Source organism: Melozone crissalis, unplaced genomic scaffold, assembly GCF_028551555.1.
Source record: "Melozone crissalis strain CALT ecotype California unplaced genomic scaffold, PUWL_Pcris_2 ptg000046l_1, whole genome shotgun sequence".
NCBI lineage: Eukaryota > Metazoa > Chordata > Aves > Passeriformes > Passerellidae > Melozone > Melozone crissalis.
This window is the reverse complement of record NW_026535824.1, coordinates 8,860,907-8,887,752: the sequence shown is the minus strand read 5'-3', so window position 1 is coordinate 8,887,752 and position 26,846 is coordinate 8,860,907. Positions and strand designations below refer to the sequence as shown.

General features: G+C 50.6%; 1 protein-coding gene across 1 annotated transcript in view; it reads left to right on the top strand.

Annotated features, from left to right (window-relative positions):
• Window positions 1-8,062, top strand: part of LOC128943524 (zinc finger protein 665-like) — a gene marked incomplete at both ends in the record, with an annotated part of 552,916 nt that extends 544,854 nt beyond the window's left edge. Inside the window, one exon of the mRNA XM_054286442.1 lies at window positions 7,847-8,062. Coding sequence (XP_054142417.1) covers window positions 7,847-8,062 — 216 coding nt within the window. The remainder of the gene's footprint in view (window positions 1-7,846) is intronic.
• Between the last annotated feature and the right edge of the window lie 18,784 nt (window positions 8,063-26,846).

Genomic DNA, 26,846 nt, shown 5'->3' with positions numbered 1-26,846 from the left:
AAATGTGACAATCATTTTTCTCTTTATCCCTGTCACCTTTGTTACTGCTGCACACAGCTTTCCCTATTGAAGTGAAGGGAGAACGACCATCCTGGTAATGCATCGAACTCCAATTTTATTGATCAATCAATCACCTTAAATAACAGTGCTAATGAACTTCATGCATATTCTGTAATCCAGATTTATGATAGGCTAACAAAGAAACTTCTAACCACTCCCTTTGTTTTAGAATACCTACAATTGTTTATTAAAAACAGAACCAGAGTTCCCAAAACTTCTACATCTGTTCCCAAGATGCCAGGCCTTCCCAGAGACGGTGTTCTGCTTGTTATGGGAAGACAGTCTGAGAACTTTATTGTTTATAAAGTGATGCCTGAGAGAGTCTAATTGTTTATAGAAATCAGAAGGCTAAGAACTGCTTTACTTTTCCCTTATACTTTTCTCTCCATTGTATGTCTCATGGCCTTTTCTTTAAGTCATTCTCCGACATTTCCCTTCCTTTTAATAATCTGTATTGGGCCAAATTTCCACTTTCCTTTTTTCTAAACCTGCCAACAGCTGAGCTGGAGCTCTACAGGAAGAAATTAATATTGGAATTGCCACATCACTTCTTGGAATGTCAGTTTATTCATATTTGGGATTTGTTTGCACTTTCATCACAAGTTACTTTTGGGAAGAGCATATATTCTTCAAAGTGATTTATGCAGAGTCAATTTTGATTTCTGCCAAGTTTATTTTGTCCAGTGCCCAGAGGATGCTCAAGGGGTCTCTGTGCCTCTCACACTGAGGGATGCTTGGGAGGGGCTTGGGGTGGTTTTTCCTGTCCCTGTCACCCCAGGCCATTCCTCAGGGGGTGTCCCTGTCCCTCTCACCCCAGGCCATTCCCCAGGGAGTCTCCATCATTCTCACCCCTGTGCCAGGGGGTGCTCGGGGCAGTCTCTGTCTCTCTCAGCCCAGGAGATGCTCAGGGGTCTCTGTCCCTATCAGCCCAGGGGATGCTCCGGGGGTCTCCATCCCTCTGGCCTCAGGCAATGCCTGTGCAGGGCTGGGGACCAGGGGCTCTGTGTCCCTCTCCCCGCTGAGGGTGCTCGGGGCTGGGGGGACTCTCCGACCTTCTCACACCTGGGGAGGCCGGGGGGGGTCTCTGTCCCTCTCAGCCCTGCTGTGACCCCACCCAAACATCATTGGGGTCAGAGGGACAGAGACACCCCCAAAGACCCAGAAGGGCTGAACCTGGGATTTGGTTTGGGGCTGAGGATTTTGGAAGGGGCTGGAATTGGGGCTGGGCTTGCAGTTGGGGCTGAGATTGGATTAGAGCTTAGATGGGGGTTAAAGCTAGACATGTGATTAACTTTAGGGCTGGGGTAGGGATTGGGTCTGGGGATAGATGAGTTTGGGACTGGGATGAGAATAAATACAAAACTGTGAGTGTGTCTAAACATGGAGTGAGACTGAGACCAGGATCAGGGTCAGGTTTGGGATTGAGCTCACCCAGAGCGGGACAGGGGGGATGTCACAGTGGGAAGGTTTGGGGAAAATCCTGGTTTGGGGAAAAACAAGGTGTGAATGCCTTGGGCTGCGGACTCCTCCAACCCATGTCCATTTCTAGAAGTCACCTGATGTCCAAAAATCAAGAGTGAATAAAAAAAAGCCACCAGGAGTTTCCCATTTCCAGTCTCATCCCTCTTGGGTTATGGTTGGTCCCGCATCTCAGGGCTGCTGGGGATCCCATGGGTCCTGGGGATCCCCCCTCTCCAGGGTCCTGCTTTTGGATTCTGGAAGGTTCTGGGGTCCCAAGGTCCCCCTCTCCAGCCTCCCCTCAGTCCAGCCACTTGGGGTTCCCCTTTCTTTCCACCACCCTGTCCTAGTTTAAGGCAAAATCGGTTGAAACCCTCCAAAAGGAGCTTCCTCTAGAATGCCGATTCAGCAGCCCCACCCTCAGCCAGTCCGGGAAAATATTTCCGGGGAGAAAAGTGGAAAAAAACTTTATTCTACAGGCAAAGCATTCACCAGCACAAAAATTGAACAATATTAAGCAATGAAAACTCCTGCTGCTCCAAAATAGATGACAAACTCTGAAAGTCCCTCCTTGAGTTGTAGCTCTGTGCACTCAGTGTCTTATCAGTGCCTTATCAGTCTCTTATCAGTCTATTATCAGCCTCTTATCAGTCCATCCAGCGCTGGAAATGCCTCAGCCCAGGCCCGTCCTAGTGGGCTTCACGGAGGAGCTGCCGGTGGTGTTCTGGGTGTTCAATCCAGAGCAGATTTAAACAGCTCCAAAGAAAAAGAAAAACCACAGTCCAGGGAACTTCTCTGCCTCAGCGAGCTAAAAACTAACTAAAAGCAAAGGAGAGCTCTGTCCTGCTCTCTGTCCATCCAGCAGCTGGAATGTAGAGGAGTGAGTACAGTTTCTGAAAACAAACTGCTGCTTCTTCCTCCTCCCCTTCGCTCTCAGAACCAGCCTTAAAGGTGCAGAACTCATTTCTGGGCTAAACAGACCGATGGGGTACGAGCATCATGAAGTCACCCCAGGACACCCCTGTCGGGGTCAGGGGGTCCCGTCCCCGCCTCATCTCCGGGCTGCCGGAGGTGCCCCAGCTCCGGTATCGCCCCTTCCCCTCTCCCCGCCCCGGGGGTCCCCCGTTCCACAGCCCCGGCTCTCACGGGGATCCCCAAAACCAATGTCCCGCCCCGTCGGTACCGGGCCATCCCCACGTGGACCCCCCGGGACCCTCCCGAGGGGCGATCGCGGCTCCTCTCCCCCCGAAAAAGCTCCTCTTGGGGAGCCCGGAGATACCCGGGACTCGAGTCCGGGATCTGCCGGCTCCGAACACTCTCCAAAAAATCCTCTTGGAGACACCCCTGGCTGGAGCCGGGGCGAGCTCGGCCTCCGCCCTCCCCTGCGGCTCGGGGCTGGGGCGATGCTCGGCGTGCGGGCGCTGCGAGCGCCGCGATTCTCCCGCTCCCGCTCCTGCTCCTCTTCTCCCTCCTCTTCCTCCCGCATTTCCTCCGCTGCCAGCCCGGACCCCCCTTTCCCACCGCTCTGTCCCGCGGCCCCGCAGCACCGGCTGCTGGGTGGGGGAGCCCCCGATCGGCCCCAGGGCTGGGCAGGGGGCTCGGGGACCCCCCCGGGGCGGATCCGTCCCCCGGCCCGAGCCCCAAATTCCGCTCCGGGGCCGCCAGCTCTGCGGGCCCGCCTGGCAACCGGTGAGTCATCGAAGAGAAAAGCTCTGGTTGGATGGAAATTGTTTACCGCGTCCTCTGATTGCCTGGAATTGGAAAAGGCGCTACGCCCGGCGGGTGTCCCTGGGAGCTGCGGAGTCCAGGCGGGAACCTTTTCCCATTTCTTTATGTTCTCTGAGACCTCTTCCGGATTTCTTTCTCTCCCTTTCTCCTCCCCATTTCTTGTTCCGTTCAGTCCACGTTCAATAATCGTCGGTTGCGTTCCCACGCTCTCATTCGCTCCTTCACTCGGGCAGAGGCGTCTGTCCCTCGCGGGGTCGTAATCCATGGACAGGGTCCCTTCCCACCCCAGTCCCTGGAAAATTTCCATCAAAGCCACCTTTGCTGTGTGCTCTGGGAGCCCACAGAGCTGCTGGATCTTCTCCCCTTGGGAGAGAAGCTCCTTGGGAGGCACGGCAGGAGCAGCACCCTGGCAGCCTCGGGAATGCCCCTCTGGGATCCACGGCACACACTGCCAGGGTCTGGAATTCCAGTTCTCCGCTATGAAAAGATGTTCCTGCCCTTGAGGGCAAAGCTGTCAAGAAGGAGCCAAAAGCCAAGTGGAGCAAGATCTTACAGTGGCATTTCACTGTGAGCCTTCATAACTTCCCCCATGGTTGTTGTAGCTCCTGAATTGGGAATTAAATCCGGGCACGGTCTTTGGTGTGAGCTGCCCTGAGTGAAGGGAGACACTGAGAGAGAAACAGAGCAGACAAAGAGAGGCAGGAGAGAAAGGAGGGCACAAACACAGTCAGCTGAGAAGGTGGCACTCTGAAAACAGACCAAAACTGACTGAAAAGGAATATAACAGAAAGAAATAATTTTGCACCGTTTATTTACTATCAAAATACAATTTCTTCCCCTTCTCACAAACCTCTTGCCAGTGTCATTCAGCAGGGCTGTCAGAAAGTCCTTCATTCTGGGTGGATGTTCCAGGCTGCAGCCACAAGGAAAGAGGGAATGGGGATTTTCCTGCTCATGGGGTGTTTGACATCCTCAGCTGAGGAGAGGAGGAGGCACCAGAAGAAAAGGGCAGCTGGACTTCACCCTTCCACAGGAAAAACGGGGCGGGGGAATCTCTCATCCTGTCTGCTGCTGCTCCCACAGGGATGTGAGGGCTGATCCCAGAGCCCCAAGGGTCACAGTCAGGGCTGCCCTCAGGAAATGCTCACCTGGTATTGAGTAGCAGCGTGCGAGCACCTGGATCTTGGGGCACCCAGCTGCTCCCCATGTTTGGAGGTGCCTGAGGAGGGCTGGAACTACGCCAGGGACATCCTGCAGTGACATCCTCCCTGTCCTGCCCTGGGTGAGCTCAGTCCCAAACCTGACCCTGATCCTGGTCTCAATCTCACTCCACGTATAGACACACTCACAGTTCTGTATTTAATCTCATCCCAGTGCCAGACTTGTCTAGCCCCAGACTCAATCCCAACCCCAGCCATAAAGCCAATCCCATGTCCAGCCTTAACCCCAATCCCAGCTCTAATCCAAACCTCAGCCCCAACTGCAAGCCCAGCCCCAATTCCAGCCCCTTCCTAAATCCTCAGCCCCAAACCAAATCCCAGGTTCAGCCCTTCTGGGGGTTTGGGGGTGTCTCTGTCCCTCTGACCCCGATGATGTTTGGGTGGGGTCGCAGCAGGGCTGAGAGGGACAGAGACCCCCCCTGACCTCCGCAGGTGTGAGAAGGTCGGAGAGTCCCCCAGCCCTGAGCACCCTCAGCGGTGAGAGGGACACAGAGCCCCTGGTCCCCAGCCCTGCACAGGCATTGCCTGAGGCCAGAGGGAAGGAGACCCCCCAAGCATCCCCCAGGGTGAGGGGACAGAGACCCCCGAGCATCCCCTGCGCTGAAAGGGACAGAGACTGCCCCGAGCACCCCCTGGCACAGGGGTGAGAGGGAGGGAAACCCCCCAGGCATTCCCTGGGGTGAAAATGATGGAGACCCCCTACGCAATGGCCTGGGGTGACAGGGACAGGGACAGCCCCTGGGCAATGGCCTGGGGTGACAGGGACAGGGACAACCCCCCCAAATCCCTGCCAAGCATCCCCCAGGGCGAGAGGCACAGAGACCCCTCAAGCATCCCCTGGGCACTGTGAAAAATAATTTGGCAGAAATCAAACTTGACTCTGCATAAATCACTTTGATGAATATTTGATTTTCCCACAAGTCAGATGTGATGACAAACAAATCACAAACATTAATAAACTGACAGTACAAGCAATTTTGTGGCAATTCCAAGTTCCACTGGTTCCTGCACAGCTCCAGCTCAGCTGCTAGCACATTCTGATAAAAGTGTAAATTCAGCCCAATACAGATGTCATTAAAAGGAAAGTAAACTCTTTGTAGCTGTCACAAAGGTGACAGGGATGAAGCGAAAAATGACTCTCACATTTCACAAAGCACTCAAGCCTGGGAATTCAGGAGTTATTTGGGAATTTAGCTACTTGAGCTGAGCTTCTTGTAGGACTTTTAGCAGCCTTGTGTTCCTCACCATGGGGTGAATGAACCTTGTCAGTCTCGCTGGTATCATTTGCTCCCTTTCCTCCTGTGATTTTAAAAAACATTTCAAGGAAGGATGTCACAGACATTTTTCATAAAATCCTCTCTTTTAGGATTTGTCCTTTCTGGGAAGCTGGGGCCCCAGAAGAAAAATGCAAACAATAATTATCTGCTGATGTGGAATGTAACAGGAGCATCTGTGATTGGTCTTCTGTGAGTGTTTGGATTTGCTGACCACTCACGGGAGAGTTGGTCCTTGCTTTCTGCTGGACACAGAACTTTGTTATTCATTCTTTTCTTTCTATTCTTAGCTTAGCAAGCCTCTGCAACTTTTCTCTTTATTCCTTTTAGTATAGTTATAATGTATTATATATCATATATCAATAAATCCAGCCTTCTGATCATGAACCAAGATTCTCGTCCACTTCTCTTACCCTGAAGACCTTCATCAGGTCGCTGTAATAGAAGGACAACAAAATATTTTCTTTACACTCCGGGCCCACAAAGGCGATTTACCTCATCAGTTCTCCCATAAGTCACTCAGAGGAAGCTGCAGCCCAGTTTCAAAGAGTTCCTCCAGAGAGAACCACAACCTCCTTAGAGGAGGGAACCATGCTGTTGCCAAAGGCACCTGGGGTCAGAGAACAGTGCCTAAACTCACTGTGCCAACAGAATTTCACAGTCTGGTGAGTCTGGTTAAGAAAAGTGTTAGAGAGATTCCTCTGGCCCAATTAAGGTGATAATGAGACCAAACCCAAAATGAATTTTATTGAACAGTAAATGGGATAGAAAAGGGGGTACAGGAAGGGAATGAGAGGAAAAAGAGCCCTCCCCTGGGGCAGGGTAAGTGTGACATTGTCCCCGGTGTTTGTGTGGCTTTCCCAGGGTGGGGGTTTTACAGCTGAGCCAGTTTGGGTAAGGGGGGTGGTGTTCACCCCCTGAGCAGGGATTACCCCGCTGTTTCAGGTTGCCATGCAAGATGTAACCAAATGCATGTTTTCAATCCCCACCTTCAGCAACTGCTATAAACAGATGGGGCAGTGTTCTTTATCTCTTGCATGACTCACCCTTGATAACGCCCTCCAGGGGAGACATCTTCTGTGAGGGGAGACATCTTCTGTGAATGGGCCATTGAGTGTCACTGCAGGACTGATAAAATTCCATCCTCCCATTGTGGGATGCTCCGCCCAGGGGGAGGATCCAAGCATTCCTACCTGGATATAAGCTGACACTTTGCTACACCAGGAGCAGCTTGCCTACTGGATTCCCAGAGGACAAGAGCTCCAGAACCACCACTGGACCTCCACAGGAAGACCAGACCCTTCTACAGGATCGCTGCTTTGACAGAATCACGTTCATCACTCCAACAGGACTGCAGCCACCATTTAATGGCACTGCTGCCACCACCCTGAACAACAGGGTGTCAGGTTATATCCTGACTCTGTCAGTTTAAGGCAGTGTTTCTGTATCATTGCCTTGATCTTAGTTTTCTTTTAAATTGTAATTCTGGTTTAGACCCTCCCTAGGTTTGCCTTCAAACCAGTACAAAAGACAATGTGTGCACCCTTTGTTTTCTTCCCAGAACAGGATTTCCCATTCCCAAACCTTGGTTGGATGGAGAAGGAGGCTGTGAGGAAGAGGAAGGAGCCCCGGGACACCCAGATAGGTGAGGAGGAAGTCAGTTCCTATTTCCCCCTCTCTCCTGCTCCATCTCCCAGCCCAGCACAGCCCCCAGCTGCAGGACAACCCTGCTGCCAACGCCATCCTGCCGGGGATGCACTGGGGGGATCTCCTTCCCCTTCCCTCTGGCACGGAGCCAAATCCCATCCTGTCCTTGTCCTTCCTTCCTCAGGGAAGGAACTGAGGATGGAGACCAGGGAGGAAAAATCTGCATGGCAGAACCTCGTGAAAGAGGCTGTTTTGAGTGATTCTAACACACAGGAATCCAACAGGGAAGAAAAACCTCATATATCCCCCATGAGGAGGGGCTGCAAACCCAGCCCAGGGTGCTCTGAAGAAGAAAGAGCCACCCTGAGCCAGGAAGGTGGACAGAGCTTCAGCCAGAGTTCAGAGCTGGTGGTCCATGAGCAGCTTCATGATGGGGAGAAGCCCCACAAGTGCTTGCAGTGTGGGAAGAGCTTCAGGAGGAGCTCCCACCTGATCAGCCACCAGATGATCCACACTGGGGAATGGGCCTATGAGTGTGGGGAATGTGGGAAGGGCTTTAGCTACAGATCCAACCTTGTGACCCACAAACGCCTCCACACTGGGGAGAGGCCCTACCAGTGCACCACATGTGGGAAGAGGTTTCAGACCAGCTCACATCTCCTCCGCCACCAGTGGATTCACACAGATGAGAGGCCCTTCCACTGCCCTGAGTGCGGGAAGGGATTCAAGCACAACTTCACCCTCATCATCCACCGGCGCATCCACACAGGGGAGAGGCCCTATGAGTGTCCCCAGTGTGGGAAGAGCTTCATCATCAGCTCTAATTTGGCCAGACACCAATGGAGCCACCAGTAAGGGAAGCCCTGCAAATGCCACAAATGCAGGAACAGCTTTATGTACCACTCCAGCTTCATCCCCCATGGGAGATCCCGCATTGGGAAGATCCCTGGTGATCCATGTTCCCCATGATCCATGCTGGGAAGACACCTGTCCCGTTTCCTGCCCCTACCAGTATCATGATGTGGCATTGAAAAACATGAGGGTCTTGCCATGGCTGTGTCATTACATTCTCTCGCACCTCAGAGAATTCCCAGGTTCATAAAAGGACACTCTCTCTCTCTCTCCCTGAGAAGAAGGGTGTCCTTTCCAAACAGGGGAAATTGTGGCCAGGAAGACCCAGTGAGTTGTGTTTTAGTTTTCCCAGTAAACTGTTTCATTTATCCCTTCTGTTATCAATATTGTTTCAGTTCTGTTTGTCCCTTATCTTGTTCCTGTTCCTAATAAATTGTTCTTGTCCCAGACCAGACCTTTGCCTTCTGTGCTTTCCATGGGAGGCGGGAGGGCAGTGAGGGCAGCACGGTTTTGAGGGGAACAGGAAATTGGGGAATCCCATTCCTGCACCCCTGTCCATGGAAACCGAGCATCCCAGCTGGTCCCAGCCCTTGTGGCCATGGCAACAGCCTTGGGAGCGGGTCCCTGTCTGGGGCTGTGGGAACCTCTTCCCTCTGGTGCCCAGGGACAGGAGTGGAGGGAACGGCTGCAGCTGAGTCGGGGCAGGCTCAGGTTGGATGTCAGGAAAAGGTTTTTGCCCAGAGGCTGCTGGGGCCCTGCCCAGGCTCCCCAGGGAAGGGTCCCAGCTCCAGGGCTCTCTGAGCTGCAGCAGCGTTTGGACAGCGCTGCCAGGCCCAGGCTGGCATTGTTGGGGTGTCCTGTGCAGGGCCAGCAGCTGGACTGGAGGATCCTGATGGGTCCCTCCCAGCTCAGCCAATTCTGTGGTTCTGGGATCCCATGAGCCTGGGGATGGGGCTGCCAATGGTTGCCCTGGCAACGGGCTGTGGCTGCAGGCCTGAGCTGGTGTCTGTAGAAGTCCATCTGAAAATCCTTCATTTTTTGCCTCACAATTGTCATGAGAACTACCGAAGGGTTAAAACTGCTGAGCCAGTTGGGAAAGAAAGTCTCCTGCTTATCTAGTGTGCTCACAAGTGATGTTTGCAGAACATGCCATGCTGTACTCGAAGGGGGCATGCTGCCCTTTTCTGGACAATTGAACTGGACTTTCTTCCAAACTCCTGATCTGGCTGGACTGAGCTCTGGGGTGGCTCCCCCCCCGCTCCATGAGAACACCCCTCTTGCCTGTCTTCAACCACCATGATGGACCAACAGAGATGCGAATCCCCTCATCAAGGAACCAAGAACCCCTCTGGCACCCTATTGGCACCCCCATGGCACCCTCATGGCACCCCCATGGCAACCTCCTTCCAGAGACTGGGACTGTACCCCCTCCCAACTCAGGGAGGGGGAAAAACCTAACGTACCTGTGAGCATTCGGCCATGAAAACAATGGACTTCTCCCCTCCATAGAAACCTAATTTCAGCTACCCTTCCCCCAGCTAAGATATATATTGGGGTTCGGTCCGACTGTCCTTTGAGTACTCCCCAAGACATGTACCAGCGAGTTTCGGCGGCAGGACCCCAAAGACCTCACGTTTTGGTAGCTATACCCCATTCCCTGACCTTCTTTCCTCCCTTTTTTCCTTGTCTTACCCTTCTCTTCCCCGGATCCCTTAACCTAATGCATATTTAGCTGTGGTTATAATCAATAAAATTGCACCTTGTTGATTTGTTACTGCAAAACCCCTGTGCCTTTGTTGGTTATTTTTGCACCCAAAAATCATTCGTCACCCGTTCATTTCGGGCGGACCTTCACACCATGATTCCATGAGTCCCCTCAGTGTAACAATGATCTTCTTGGCTCCATGGTGCCCCACAGTGTCACAATGGCCCCTGCGTTCCATGAGGCTGTGAAGTGTCACAATGGCCTCTCCATGATTACATAAGGACTTGCAATGTCACAATGGACCTTTGGCTCCATGGGGTCTTGCTGTATCAGAATGATCCCTACATTCCATGGAGCCACACAGAGTCAGCACGATCCCCTTGGTTCCATTAGGCCCAGCAATGTCACAGTGCTCTCCATGATTCCATGAGGCCCCACAGTGTCACAGTGGTCCCTTGGTGTCACAGGACCCTACAGTGTCACAATGGTCCCTTGGTTTCATGGGCCCTGTGCTGCTGCATTCCCCCCTCCCCTTCTCAGGTCGCCCTGACAGCTGAGAAATGCTCCTTGGGCCTCGGCCTTGGCCAACAGCCCCTGGGCTCAGCTGCTCTGCAGCTCATCACAAACACTGTCTGCTCCAGGCACTGCTGCTGCCCAGCCAGCTCCTGGTTCCTTTAGGAGCAGCCTGGGAACTGTTTTTGTTCCCTCAGTGGCACAACATCCCTGTTCTCACACTGCCAAAGAAAGCTGTTGGTGCCAAGTGCGGCCAGGATGAACCATTGCTGGGACTGAAGCCCCTCTCTTGGGGCCCTACAAACAGCGCTCCAAAAGGAGCCCTTGGAGCTCTCCTGGGCCAGCGACTCCCTCTGAGTGGGGCCTCTCCCAGCCGGGAACTCTCCCGTTTGCTGCACTCGGGGATCCTGAACAACGACAGAGCCTGGGCCAATCTCCCCACTCCTCCAGGCTCAGTCCTTTGCCCTTTGCTGAGGAGATGCCAAAAAATCCACAGGGAGCATTCCCTGCCCTCAGGGGAATTGCTTACAGGTGCCTTGCACTGACTCTTTGTGTCTGTGTGCACACAGGAGTGCCTGTGCTGGAGAAATGTGGCAGAAATGCTGCTTTCTGAGGGGCTTGAGTGCCTTGGACAGCTGAGTCAGTCAGGCCTGTAATTAAGGTTACATCATGACAAATAAGTTAAGTTAAAGGGTATTAAGAATTTCTTTTTTTGCAAAGTTTACTATGTTATAAGCTAAGTTTAATATTGTTTAATGTTATTCCACTATTAAATCCTTAAGTCATTGGTTGTAAGTGAGGTTAAATGCTGTTAAGCTCTGTTCTTTTCCTAAATTGTGAAGTTGAAGGTATCAGTTAAGGTTAAGGTATCAGTGAAGTCCTGTTAAGTTTGACCTCTGTCAAGCTTTTATTTCTTTATTCATTTTATCCTTGCCCTCACTGTCCTTGTGTCTCACACACACTGGGACAGTTCTCAGCTCATTTCTGTTTGATTGCCTGGATTCTGTTTGGTTTTGTTGCTGCTTGGTTTCTTTGGTGTGCTTGAAGTGTCCACTCAGGAGCAGAGTGACTCTTGCCAAGGAACTTTGTGCTGCTGCACCTTAATATTAAATCTGGTTTTTGCTGCTCCCTTGCCAGGGATTTTTCAGTGCTCTCAAGCCCTCGTTGGTAACAGGGTGAAGGAGCCCTGGCCCAGGCTCTGGCCCTGGGGCACACGGGGACGCTGCCGGGGGGTCCCTGTCCCCCTGTGCCACCGCCAAGGCCCCAGCCCCCCATCCCCATGTCAGACTCTGGGGTCGATCTCGTGGAACATCCTCTGAGGGAGGCTGCGGGGCCGGGGGCAAGGGGACATGGGGGGACAGGGAACTCCACTGTGCACGAGCAGGGTTGGACTGCTTTGGGAGGAGCTGTGAGGAGGGCTGGGGCAGAGTGACCTCCCCAGTGACCTCACACTGCCCCTGTGATGTCACACTGCCCCTGTGATGTCACAGCCCCTATGATGCCACACAGCTCTTTTGCAATGTCACACAGCCACCAGTGATGTCACAGGCCACTCTGGGTTGTCACAAAGCCCCTGTGATCTCACACAGCTAACTATGAGATGTCACCCTATGATGTGCTACATCTGCTCTGTGATGTCACAAAAGTCTCTGTGATGTCACAACCAGCTCTATGATGTTACACAGTCACCCAGTGATGTCACAACCCACTCTCTGATGTCACAGAGCCACCCTCGATGATGGCAGAGTCTGCTCTATTGCCTCACACTATGATGTCACAGACAGCTTTGTGACGTCACAAAACCCTCAGTGATGCCACGAGACCTTTTCTGTGATGTCATACTGGCACTCTTTAATGTCACAGCACATACTTTGAACCTCACAGCCAGCTCTATGATGTCATCCAGCCATGCCATGGTGCCACAGCCTGATCTGTGATGTCACAGAATCCCCTCTATGATGCTGTAGCTGCTCAGTGACTTCCACAACAAACTCTCTGATGTCATAGACCAATCTGTTGACTTCAAAATTGCTTCCTAGAGCACTATATTCTAATAATTGATAAAGCTCCTGAACTGTGGAGTAAATACCTTGAGTTAAAATCTTTCTGTCCGGTCATGATCAGAATCAATCAGAGCTGTATTTATATAAATATATCTGGTATTCCATCATTAATCCTGTGGGACAAATTGGGTTAAAGTTCAATTCCACCTGTCCAATCTTTTACACATAAACCTTTGACAAATTCTTGGGCTGGGATTGGATCCAGCTGTTCCAAGTCTCCTCTCTTAGAAGAAATTTTAGCAGTCTAGGAGCCCTGCAAGGGTTTGAGGATCCATGGTGGCTGTTGGGTGTACTTTCTGCATCTCAGGTCTCAGCAGGAGTTTCTCCAATAAAGAAATAAAGCTTTTGCCTGATGCTCCCACTGTGCCCATGACAGGAACCCCTGTGAGTGTCTGGGACATCCCGGCTCTTTGGCAGCCTGGGGACTCCTGGGATGTCATCGTGGAGCCCCGTGAGTGCCTGTGACAGATCGGTGCCTTTGCAGCCCAAGGTCCCCTGGGATGTCACCATGGAATGGCTGTGACTGCCTCTGACCACACAGCTCTTTACCATCCCAGAAAGCCGTGGGAGGTCTCCATGGAGCCCCTGTCCCTGCCTGTGACATTCCAGCTCTGGAACAGCCTGGAGACTCTTGGAAAGTCCCCATGGAACCCCTCTGAGGGCCTGTGACAAATCTGATTCTTAGCAGGCAACCATCGCCAGGACCCTGTTGCTATGGTCAGTTTCCATAGCAACCATCACCAGCCCCCTGTTGCTATGGTCAGTTTCCATGGCAACCATCACCATCCCCCTATTGCTATGGTCAGTTTCTATGGCAGCTCCATAGAGACCCCATGCCAGGGGTGGTTGCCATGGACACCAGCTCAGGCCTGCAGCCACAGCCCGTTGCCATGGCAACCATTGGCAGCCCCATCCCCAGGCTCATGGGATCCCAGAACCACAGAATTGGCTGAGCTGGGAGGGACCCATCAGGATCCTCCAGTCCAGCTGCTGGCCCTGCACAGGACACCCCAACAATGCCAGCCTGGGCCTGGCAGCGCTGTCCAAACGCTGCTGGAGCTCAGAGAGCCCTGGAGCTGGGACCCTTCCCTGGGGAGCCTGGGCAGGGCCCCAGCAGCCTCTGGGCAAAAACCTTTTCCTGACATCCAACCTGAGCCTGCCCCAACTCAGCTGCAGCCGTTCCCTCCACTCCTGTCTTTGGGCACCAGAGGGAAGAGGTTCCCACAGCCCCAGCCAGGGACCCGCTCCCAAGGCTGTTGCCATGGCCACCAGGACTGGGACCAGCTGGGATGCTCGGTTTCCAGGGGCCGGGGTTCAGGAACGGGATCCCTGAATTTCCTGCTCCCACTAAAACCGCGCTGCCCTCGCTGCCCTCCCGCCTCCCATGGAAAGAACAGAAGGCATAGATCCTGGGCTGGGATAAGAACAATTTATTGAGAACAGCAACGAGATAAGGAACAAACAAAAACAGAAACAATATTGATAACAGAAGGGACTGTTTACAGGGAAAACACAATAAAACTCACTGGGTCTTCCTGGCCACAATTTCCCCTTCCTGGAAATTTCACCCTTCTCCTCAGGGGGAGAGAGAGTCCATTTCCTGCCCCTGGCAATGACCTGAGGGGGGAGTGAATGTAATGACAGGGCCATGGCCAGACCTTCATGTTTTTCCATCCCACATCATGTCATTGGCAGGGACAGGAAAAGGTATGAGTGTCTTCCCAGCATGGATCATGGGGAACATGGATCATCAGGGCTCTTCCCAACATGGATACTCCAATGATTGGAGTTGGGGCAGTGCACAAAATCCTCTTGCACTTGGGGCATTGGAGGCCTTCCCTTACCAGTGCCTCCATTGGTGACTGGTCAAGTGAGAGCTCTGGGTGAAGCTCTTCCCACACTGAGGACACTCATAGGGCCTCTCCTCAGTGTGGATGCGCCGGTGTCTGATGAGGTTGGAGTTGTGCTTGAAGCCCTTCCAACAGTCGGGGCAGCGGAAGGGCCTCTCCTCTGCTCTGTGTGAATCTGCTGATGCTGGAGGAGACTGGAGCTGGTCCGAAACCTCTTCTGACACTGGGGACACTCGTAGGGCCTCTCCCCAGTGTGGATGCGTTGGTGCCTGATGAGTTCTGACCTATAGCTGAAGCCCTTCCCACATTCCCCACACTCACAGGCCCATTCCCCGCTGTGGATCATCTGGTGGCTGATCAGGCTGCTGCTCTGCCTGAAGCTCTTCCCACACTCCAAGTACTTGTAGTGCTTCTCCCCATCATGAAGCTGCTCATGGACCACCAGCTCTGAGCTCTGGCTGAAGCTCTGTCCACCTTCCTGGCTAAGGGAGGATCTTTCCTCCTCAGAGCACCCTGGGCTGCGTTTGCAGCCCCTCCTCCTGTGGGATCTCTGGGGATTTTCCTCCCCGTTGAATTCCTGTGCCCTGGAGTCACTCATAACAGCCTCTTCCTCCAGGTTATTCCGCGGGGATTTTTTCTCCCTGGTCTCCATCCTCAGCTTCTTGTCTGGGGGAGGAAGGACAAGGAGAGGATGGGATTTGCCTCTGTGCCAGAGGGAAGGGGAAGGAGATCCCCCCAGTGCATTCCCGGTAGGATGGTGTTGGCAGCAGGTTTGTCCTACAGCTGGGGGCCATGCTGGGCTGGGAGATGGAGCAGGAGAGAGGGGGAAAGGGGCACTGACTTCCTCCTCACTCCTGGGTGTCCTGGGGCATCCTCATCTTCCTCGCAGCCTCCTCTTCCATCTGGCAAATGTTTGGGAATGGGAAATCCTGTTTTCGGCAGAAAACAACAGATGAGCACATTGGTTTTTTTACTGGTTTGAAGGCAAACCTGGGAAAGGGTCTAAGCCAGAATCACAATTTAAGAGGAAAATGAAGATCAAGGCAATGATACAGAAAAACTGCCTTAAACTGGCAGAGTCAGGATATAACCTGACACCCTGTTGGGCAGGGTGGTGGCTTCAGTCCTATTAAATGGTGGCTGTAGTCCTGTGGGAGTGGTGAACGTGGTTCTGTCAGAGCAGTGATCCTGTAGAAGTGTCTGGCCTTTCTCTGAAGGTCCAGTGGTGGTTATGGAGCTCTAGTCCTCTGAGAATCCAGTAGGCAAGGTGCTGCTGGTGTGGAGTCTCAACTTATATCCAGGTAGGAATGATTGGATCCGCCCCCTGGGCGGAGCATCCCACAAAGGGATGATGGAATTTTATCAGTCCTGCAGTGACACTCAATGGCCCATTATCCCAAGATATCTCCCCTGGAGGGCATTATCAGGGCTGAGTCATGGAAGAGATAAAGAACACTGCCCCAGCTGTTTATAGCAGTTTATGGAGATGGTGATTGAAAACATGCATTTGGTTACATCTTACATTGCAACCTGAAACCGTGGGGTAATCCCTGCTCGAGGGGTGAACACCACCCCCCTTACCCAAACTGTCTCAGGTGTAAAACCCCCACCCCGGGAAGGGCACACACACAGGGGACAATGTCACACTTGGTCCGCTCCAGAGGAGGTCTCTGTCCCTGTCACTCCCTTGCCATGCCCCGCTTTCCTCTTTCTTTTAACTCTCTCTACCTCACATTTACTGTTCAATAAAATCCACCTTGGATTTGGTCTCATTAGCGCCTTAATTGGGGCAGAGGCATCTCTCTAGTAATTTTCTTAACCAGATTGAGACATTATTTTGGCGCAGTGAGTTCAGGGCACTGTTGTCTGACCCCAAGTGCCTTTGACTACAGCACGGTTCCCTCCACTGAGGAGGTTGTGGCTCTTTCTGGCGGAACTCTTGGAAACTTGGATGCAGCTTCCTCTTAGCAACTTATGGGAAAACTGATAAGGAAAATGGCTGTGGTAGGTGGCCAGTGTAAAGAAAATATTCTGTTGTCCTTCCTTGAAAAGTTTGTTAAAATCACTGGAGGAAAGGGAGCAAATGATACCAGGAAGACTGAGAAGGCTCATTCACTCCAAGGTGAGGAACACAAGGCTGCTGAAAGTCCCAGAAGAAGCTCAGCTCAAGTAGCTGAATTCCCAAACAACTCCAGCCAGGGGTCTCCAGGAGGATTTTTTTGGAGAGTGTTCGGAGCCGGCAGATCCTGGACTCGAGCCCCGGATATCCCCGGGCTCCCTCAGAGGAGCTTTTTCGGGGAGAGAGGAGCCGCGATCGCCTCTCGGGAGGGTCCCGGGGGGTCCACGTGAGGATGGCCCGGTACCGACGGGGCGGGACTTTCGTTTTGGGGATCCCCGTGAGAGCCGGGGCTGTGGAACGGGGGACCCCCGGGGCGGGGAGAGGGGAAGGGGCGATACCGGAGCTGGGGCACCCCCGGCAGCCTGGAGATGAGGCAGGGACGGGACCCCTGACCCTGACAGGGGCGTGTCCTGGGGTGACTTCATGATGCTCGTACCCCATCGGTCTGTTCAGCCCAGAAATGAGTTCTGTGCCTTTAAGGCTGGGTCTGAGAGCGAAGGGGAGGAGGAGGAAGCAGCAGTTTGTTTTCAGAAACTGCACTCACTCCTCCACAGTCCGGCTCCTGGACTGTTGTGATGCCTTAAGGAGCTGGAACAGAGGGCACATGGAGTTAAGAGGAATAAAGTGGATTTTTACTGAAATGCCTTTAAAGGTCACACCCTGGCAGTACCGCAGCCAAAGCTGTGACTCTGCCTGGATGAGCAAAAGAGGGCTTGATCACGAGATCTCACATTTTTATAAGTTTTAGTCCGTTTGCACATAACTGCCCAATTAATAACTTCAAATTATTAAGTTTCATCCTCCTTGCTTGCCCACCCTCCTCTTTTCACATTGTTTATGCTTTGGGCCTGAAGTTTGAAGAGATTGTTCTTGAGTCTCCAGCTAGAACAGGATTGTTTTGTCTTCATCACCCTGTGAAAAGATCCCAGTAACAGTTAATATAAAGCTAAAAGCTGCACATCGAAACAGAACAGAAAAACTTAAAACCTAAGGTATCAGTTGTCTGTGGACAGACAGACAGCAGGACAGAACTCTCCTTTGCTTTTAGTTAGTTTTTAGCTCGCTGAGGCAGAGAAGTTCCCTGGACTGTGGTTTTTCTTTTTCTTTGGAGCTGTTTAAACCTGCTCTGGACTGAACACCCTGACTCGCACCTGTGGCCCATCTGGCCAAGCCTGGGCTGTGGCATTTCCAGTGCTGGAGGGAGGGATAAGAGACTGATAAGAGACTGAGTGAGCTGAGCTACAGCCCACAGAGGGACTTTCTGAGTTTGTCATCTCTTTTGGAGCAGCACAAGGTTTTATTTTCTAATATTGTTCATTTTTTGTGCTGGTGAATGCTTTGCCTGGTAAATAAAGAGGTTTTTTTCCCCTTTTCTCCATGGAAATCTTTTCTTGATCTGGTTGGAGAGGGGCCACTTGAATCTGCTTTCTAGAGGAAAATCTTTTGGAGATTTTCTCCCAAATTTGTCCTAAACCAGGACGGGGCAGTGGGGAGAGGGGGGAGCCCCAAGTGGCTGGAGTGGGGGGAGGCTGGACAGAGGGACCCCAAATCCCCCTGGAATCCCTAAGCAGGACCCTGGAGAGGGGGGATCCCCAGGACCCATGGGATCCCTACCAGCCCTGAGATGGGGGTCCACCAGAACCCGAGAGGGATGAGACTGGAAATGGGAAACTCCTGGTGGCTTTTTTTATTCACTCTTGAGTTTTGAAGGTTTTTATGGACACCAGATGACTTCTAGTGATGGACTTGGGTGGGAGGAATCCCCAACCCAAGGCATTCACACCTTTTTTTTCCCCAAACCGGGATTTCCCATTCCCAAACCTTGGCAAGAGGGAGGAGGAGAAGACTTTGAGGAAGAGGAAGATGCCCCGGGATACCCAGGCAGGTGAGGAAGAAGTCAGTGCCCCTTTCCCCCTCTCTCCTGCTCCATCTCCCAGCCCAGCATGGCCCCCAGTTGCAGGACAACCCCGCTGCCAACCCCGTCCTGCTGGGGATGCACTGGGGGTATCTCCTTCCCCTTCCCTCTGGCAAGGGGGCGAATCCCATCCTCTCCTTGTCCTTCCTCCCCCAGACAAGGAGCTGAGCATGGAGACCAGTGAGGACAAATCCCTGCAGCAGAACCTCGGGGAAGAGGCTGTTTTGAGTGGCTCCATGGTGCAGGAACCCAATAGGGAGGAAAAGCTCCAGCAATCCCGCACAAGGATGGGCTGCAAACCCAGCCCAGGGTGCTCTGAGGAGGAAAAAAACATGGGTTTATACCTGTTTGTTCTAAAGAAATGAATTGGTGAATCATCAGTTCCCCTTTGAAAAAAGAACACGAAGAAAAGTGGAAAATAGGCAGCTAATGCCTCTAATGTAGAGCCTTGCAAGTGGCTGCTCTGCAGAAGCTCTGATGGGTCAGTGTCCCTTCATGCTGAGACGGATTGGGGATCCATTCTGAATTAGGTGAAGTGTCTGGAAGAGGTGAGGGGTCTGTGGGGCCAAAGCTGAAGGAAAAGCCGCATTCCAGAGACAACAAGGAGACAGAGAAAGAAAAACAGAAATGACCACAAGGTCAATTTGCCCCAGACATAGAAATTCCTTTGATAAAGAAGAACTGGTGCTAAATGTCACGCGGAATGAATATGTATGAACTTATTGTGAAACTGTATACATATGCATTTGGAGGGGGGATAAAAGAAGACCCGAGGTCTTCAGAGGCACGCATGCCTTTTTGGGGGCTTGCGTCCAGCGCGCGTCATAATAAAAGCATACCGAGCTTTACAACTTTTACAAAGTTGTGAGGTTTCTTCTTTTCTCCGCAAAACATTCTTGGCGAGCCAGCCAGGAGAAAGAGATACTTTCCGTCTCCATCTCTGTCCCCGCAGGGGCAGGGGGGGGACCGACGGACTCCTAGGCGCGCCCCAGGATTTTCCTGGAGGAGGCTCCGCTCGTCTCAACTTGCCTCCTGCTGGGACAGACAAGGACCTACTGGCCTGTGGAGGAAGATACGGTATGTACTGAGGGGCCCCCGGGGGGGAGGAAGGAGAGCAAGGGAGTATACTACCCAGAGACGTCTGGGTTCAGCTGATAGAGCAGCTGTATTAGAGACGGAGTTCATCGTTCTGATAGAGCGGAACCGCCAGCAGCTCTGGGGGTGAGCTGGGTGAATCTGTGTATGTGTGTATTGGGGTTCATTGTTCTGATAGGACAGAGCTGAACCCGCGTATGTTTTCTTTGTTTGTGTGTGTGTGAGTGGTGTCTGGACACTGTGTTGCTGTATGTTGCATTGAGTAATCAGCGTGCTGTATTTGTAATTGTGCAAGTGTATAAAGTGTATGGTGTATAAAAGAGAGTAGATCCATAGTGCTCTACTGCGCGGGGGTGGGAGAAGTCCTACCTGCCACTGGGGAGGCTGAGTAAACACCGACCGAGGCAGGCTGTGGGGGCGGGGAGCACCCGACAGAGAAAACAGAGTAAACTGTGAAAAAGCGTGGGTGAGGACGTTTATTGAGTAAAGGTGGTAAATTGTGGTGTAGGTTGTGCATGCTTTCACCGTGGCTAGACGAATCTGAGGGGTTCCTCTGCCTCAGTGGTTTGGACTCGACCCCTGGGAGTTTGTGAATCCGGTGGATTATTGGATAGATAGGGGAGACGAACGAGTTCATTTAGAGGGGCTCTACCGGACTTCAGCTGGCACTCTTGTAAGTCTGGACTGGGAACAGCTTGCCGTAGAGCATTTATAGCTCCCTGTAATAAATGGAATAGCTTGCCTTTGTGGGAAATTTCGAGTAGCCTTTGGTGCATCAAGAGGCTGGCACGCTGCGTGGGTATTATTACAGTGCATAGTTTGTGGGAAACGCTGGTATTGCTGTTCTAACAAGCGACGAGGCACGTGCCCCAAGTGTAGATTAGAAGTTTCTGATCAAGCTGATTCAGAGTCTAAGATCTTAAAAATTGTGTGTGGGAAATCACATCTGATACCTGCCACTTGGAGTGTGTGGGAGGAGGACTGGGAAGCTACTGTGAAGTCCTGTGAAAAGAGGTTTGGGTAGAAGCGAGATAGGGCAAGAAGGAAATAATGGGAACTAACCAGAGCAAGGAAGTTCCACGGGCCAGCCCCTTAGGGTGCATCTTGGCCCACTGGAAGGAAGTCACTAGCTGGGGGGGCTCTGAGAATAAAAAGGATCTAATCCAGTATTGTACACGCTGGTGGCCCTTATACAGGTTAGAGGACGGAGCAAGGTGGCCACCCACTGGAACCCTAGACTATAATACTTTACTGCAGTTAATGTTGTTTTTAAGAGGGGAAGGTAAATGGGATGAGGTCTCGTATGCTGATATGTTTTTTGTTTTAAGAAATCACCAAGAGTGGCAAAAGGACTGTGGGATAAAATCACCCTCAGACCCACTGGTCTTGGCCCTTGAAAAAGATAACACGGCAAAGAGAGGGCAAATCAAACGCTGTTGTTCAGCATGCAGTATAGGACAACGGTGTATGAGATCAGATAAGGTCTATCGTTCTGAGGAGCAAGAACGGGACACATTTGAGTGGGTGAAAGCTCCTCCAGCTCCTCCCCAAGGGGGGAGGGTTAGGGAGGTTGAGGCTGAAACTGAGGATGAAGAGGAAGGGAACTTCCCCAAAAAGGAGGAGGACTCAGGTGGGGAAGTTCGGAATAGGACAGGATTTGAGGGCTGTCAATAAAATAACAGAAGATCTGTATCTGGTGGTAGCCAATCCATACACTTTATTAACTTGCCTAACACCTGAGCTAACCTGGTTTACTGTTTTAGATTTAAAGGATGCCTTCTTTTGCCTCCCCATCCATGAAGCCAGCCAAAAAATTTTTGCATTCGAATGGGAAAGCCCTAAAAGTGGGCGCAAAACCCAGCTCACATGGATCAGACTACCCCAAGGCTGGAAAAATTCCCCTACGTTGTTCAGGGAGCAACTTGCAAAGGATCTGGAGTCCTGGGAAGCTCCACAGGAAGGAGGGAGGCTTTTGCAGTATGTGGATGACCTTCTAGTGGCCGGTAAGCCTTTTGAATTTCCTAGGACTCCAAGGATACAGAGTATCAAAGAAAAAGGCACAGGTAGTGAAACAGCAAGTTATCTACCTGGGGTACGAGGTGAGTGCTGGGCAACGGACGTTAGGGCAGGCTTGCAAGGAAGCCATATGCCAAACCCCAAAACCCCAGACAATAAAAGAGCTCCGAACCTTCTTAGGCATGGCAGGATGGTGCCGGCTGTGGGTTTATAATTATGGACTGCTCGTCAGACCCCTCTATGCTCTGATTGCCAATGGAAGCAGAGATCTCCAGTGGACAAAAGAAGCAACACAGGCCTTTCACCAGCTAAAGGATGCTCTCATGTCAGCTCCAGCTTTGGGACTTCCAGATGTGAGTAAACCATTATTCCTATTTTCCCATGAGAAACAGGGAATTGCCCTGGGAATACTGGCTCAGGACTTGGGTCCATATCGGAGGGCAGTTGCTTACCTCTCTAAGCAGCTAGATGCAACAGCCAAAGGATGGCCAGGTTGCCTCAGAGCTGTAGCAGCAGTTGTGCTGAATATTCAAGAGGCACTCAAGTTTACCCTGGGACAAAAATTGACTGTGCTAGTGTCCCACACAGTATCTGCAGTACTGGAAGTACAGGGTGTCCACTGGCTTTCACCACAGAGGTTTCTGAAATACCAGGCCATCATGGTAGAGCAAGATGATGTAGAGATCGTGGTGACTAATATTGTCAACCCAGCTTCCTTTCTCAGTGGAAATCAAGGAGAAGCAGTACACCATGATTGCCTGGAGACCATTGAAGCTACCTACTCCAGCCGCCCAGACTTATAGGATACCCCTCTGGATGATGCAGAGACCTGGTTCACTGACGGGAGCAGCTATGTTGCCAATGGGAAGCGACATGCTGGGTATGCAGTGACCACCTACAGAGAGGTAATCGAGTCTGGACCCTTACCAACAGGTACCTCTGCGCAGAAGGCTGAGATAATTGCCCTGACCCGTGCCTTGGAAAGGGCAAAAGGGAGGAGAATAACCATCTACACAGACTCAAGGTATGCATTCGGAGTTGTACATGCACATGGGGCCATCTGGAAGGAGAGGGAACTGCTGACCTCACAGGGAAAGAACATCAAACATGCACAAGAGATAATCCAGCTGCTGGAAGCAGTTCAGCTGCCTGAAAAGGTAGCAATTATGCACATTAAGGCACACCAAAAAGTGAGCTCAGAACGGGAAGAAGGAAATGAGCTGGCAGACAGAGAGGCAAAAGAAGCAGCAAAAGGTGAGGTAGCCACTGAAGGAGTCCTTATTCCAGATGGAAAAATCTCCTTTGAAGGTAAGCCAGAATACAACAAGCGAGATAAGAAATTAATTGAAGATCAAAAAGGGACGTATAACCAAGAAGGGTGGGCTACCATTGAAAAGAAACTGGTAATCCCTTCCCATCTATTGTGGTCACTAGTAAGGGAAGAACACCAGAAAACGCACTGGGGAATAAATGCCCTATACACATACCTGATTGAAAGAATTGTTGCTAGGAATTTATATGCCACTATTATTCAGGTGAGCCGACAGTGTGATCTTTGCCTCCAGACTAACCCCAAAAATACCCCCAGACTGAAACTCGGTCAGACTGGGAGAGGCCATGGGCCTGGACAACAGTGGCAAATTGACTTTTCAGAACTCCCAAGGAAAGGGGGGTATCGATATTTGCTGGTATTGACAGATGCATTTTCAGGGTGGCCAGAAGCGTTCCCCACCAGAACTGTCAAAGCTAGAGAAGTGACCAGAGTATTATTACAAGAAATAATACCACGCTTCGGAGTTCCAGCCACAATATCCTCAGATAGAGGATCACATTTCATTTCCAAAATAGTGCAACAGATTAGTAGCCACCTGGGCATAGACTGGGAACTTCACACCCCATACTGCCCCCAATCAAGCAGCCAAGTGGAGAAAATGAATCATTTGATTAAACAGCAAATCATAAGACTGGGGCAGGAAGCTAATCTACCCTGGCCCCAAGCTCTTCCACTAGCTATTGCGAATTCGAACAAAACCTCGAGCTAAAGAAAAGTTGAGCCCTTTTGAAATACTCTATGGAAGACCATATGGAATACAAAAGGGAGTGTCCACCCATATTGGAGAGGTAACACTAGCCACCTACATGGTGGCCTTAAACAAACAGCTCAAGGAAATTGAGAAACATGTGGCTGGAACTCGGAGCTGGGAGTTAGATGGGCCAGTACATAACATACAACCTGGAGATTATGTATATGTTAAGTCTCTTACAGAAAAGACCTTGGAACCACAGTGGGAGGGACCATTCCAAGTGCTTCTCACCACCTTCACTGCAATCAGAATCAAGGAGCAGAATGCCTGGATTCATCACTCTCGGGTGAAGAAGGCCCAGAAACCCCTTGAGGAGTGACACCAGGAGACAATGAACTGAGACTAAAACTTACTCGGGCAAAATGAGTATATTGCGGTCGGGAGTAGCTGATATTTTAGTTTGTAGAATTGTTTTGTGTGTAATCATAACTGAAGTTTTAGAACTTGAGAGTACCTTTATTCAGAGCAATGCTGAATGGCCTTGGTCCCAGGCGTTTAATCAGTATACTGGATCCATGAGAAAACCTTCTGAGATAAAGGATTTAAAGCTATCCACTGTGGTAATTCATGGAGATCAGGTATATGAGGAGCAGGAATGGCAGGAACAGAAACTGTGGACGCTTCAAGGGATTAGAGGAGAAGAAATCAAGGTAGGGTGCCGGATGATAAATGGGACGGCTAATGAGAGACCAAATGAAATTAGTGTCTCAACCTCTCCTGGTGTATATGAACACCAGGAAATCTGTGATAGCCTAAATGAATCAGACTGCTGGTGTAATTTCACCTTAACACAGCCTGTAGAAATAACTTGCCTTTGGGCACAGGAAGATATCGGGCTTTCATTTAAATTCAAAATAGACACTACACCTTTTACCACAGCAGGACCCTATACAGCCCACACCAAGACTCAAATAGTTCAGACTCAACCCAGACTTGAACCTGAGGTGTATGGAATAGGCCCCTATGTAGTAAGAAATGTGGGTGAGCAACAACTATTACTCAATCCAGAATGGTCTCTCAAATGTGTGGAGTTGATAATGCAAATTAACATCTCAAAAATCCAACCAGCCTGCTCCTCCTTCCTAAAAACTTCCTTTGAGGGCTGGACAACATGGTTACAAAAACAGGCATACCTCAGGAGCAGAACAAGAAAGGATCAAACTGGCATATTAGGGACAGGATTAGGAGTTTTAAATGGAATTGATTCAGAAATACTGATGAATAAACTAGCCACTGCAGCATGTAGCCTAACAAAATTGAAGCAACCCTTACAGTCATCTCTATTGGCATTAGGAACTAGCCAGTGGCAGAATTCAAAAGTTCTGTCAAAGTGGGAAATGGCCGGGGACCAAGACCACAAGCTAATAGTAGAAGCACTTAGTACAGTTGAAGATAATGTGTCTTTAGCTTTCAGTTGTATACAAGCACAGTTATGGGTGCAGGCAACAGCAGCTCTGATCATACGGGAAGGGAGTGAAGGTAATTTTCCAGCTGAAATTCGGAAGATTGTGTGGGATAATGCAATTGATTTTGAAAGGAAGTTTCAATCTTGGTGGACTATGGTGAATTTCACCTATGATCCTGTTTCTAATGTAGCAACTGCCTTTGTGCTTACCATACCTTATGCCACTGTTTATGTTATCCATCCCATCATTGCCCTAGGATTAAACCATGAAAAAACAATACTCTATCCTTCAGAACACAGAATGTGGGCACGAAAGATGAATGGAAAGTGGCAGACAGTAAACTTAGAATCCTGCATTACTAGAGAGCAGATGGGATTCATTTGTGAAAGCAATACTATTAATGCTCAGGATGTGTGTTTGGACACTGAACAGAGTATTTGTCACTTTGAAATTCATCCAGTCACTGACCAGAAAACTGTGCTCGTATATACTGGAAAGGGGTGTGTGTGTCTGAGGACTGCCTGTGCTGCAGTAAAAATTGATAGCAATGATGTTATTCTGTCTAGTAAAAATCATTCTAACTTCTGTATTTGTAATTTTGTTAAGATTATCGGGTGTGATTTTTCGTACTTGGCCCCAGTGACATCCCACCAGCTGATTAAAGCTAATTACACAATGTGTCACAGACTACCACCTACCCCTATTGGGATGAACATTACATTAGTGAAACAATTAATTAAGCACCAAGACTTATTGGAAATCCTGAAGGAAATCCAAGAAAGTGGAAAGAAAACCTTAATTACTGTCCAACATGATACAAAGGAGATAACCAGGGTTCTACAAAGAAAAAAACAAAATATGGATCATCACTGGTGGGATGTGATCTTTGGGTGGTCACCAAGTGCGAATGGAATTTTTAATAAGTTGTGCCACCCCATTGTAGTTTTACCAATATTAGTTGGGATAAGTTTAGGATTATCTATTACATTGTTAATTTGGAACTGTAGAATGCTACAACGAATAGCTGTACTGACTTCTTTGTCAAACGTACATGGTGAAGCGTTAAAAGACACTTATTGTCGTGGAGGTTTTCCTTAAGTAAAAGAATTTACTTATTTCCTAGGAAAGGGGGGAATGAGATGGAGTGGGGATCCATTCTGAATTAGGTGAAGTGTCTGGAAGAGGTGAGGGGTCTGTGGGGCCAAAGCTGAAGGAAAAGCCGCATTCCAGAGACAACAAGGAGACAGAGAAAGAAAAACAGAAATGACCACAAGGTCAATTTGCCCCAGACATAGAAATTCCTTTGATAAAGAAGAACTGGTGCTAAATGTCACGCGGAATGAATATGTATGAACTTATTGTGAAACTGCATGCATATGCATTTGGAAGGGGGATAAAAGAAGACCCGAGGTCTTCAGAGGTACGCTTGCCTTTTTGGGGAGGCTTGCGTCCGGCGCGCATCGTAATAAAAGCATACCGAGCTTTAGAAATTTTACAAAGTTGTGAGGTTTCTTCTTTTCTCTGCAAAACAATGCCAATAGCAAAGCTGTTCATTTGGGAAGTCAGATGGGGCCCAAGCAAACTCCAAACCCCCTTTGCCTGTGAACTGTAGCAGAGCTGCAGTCCATGACTTGCTCTTCAGACAAGCAGCACAGAGCCAAGGGCTCCTGGGACTGTTGGGAAATGCTGATCCCATTCCAGCCTGTTGGGGATGGTGCATAAGGACTGCACCTGCACAGCCTCTGGTGGGTGTCAGCTGCAGTGTTCCACAGACAAGAGCAGCTATCGAGGCACTCAGCGCTCTCTTGTGCAGGAGAGACAGAGACGAAGCTGAGGAGAGT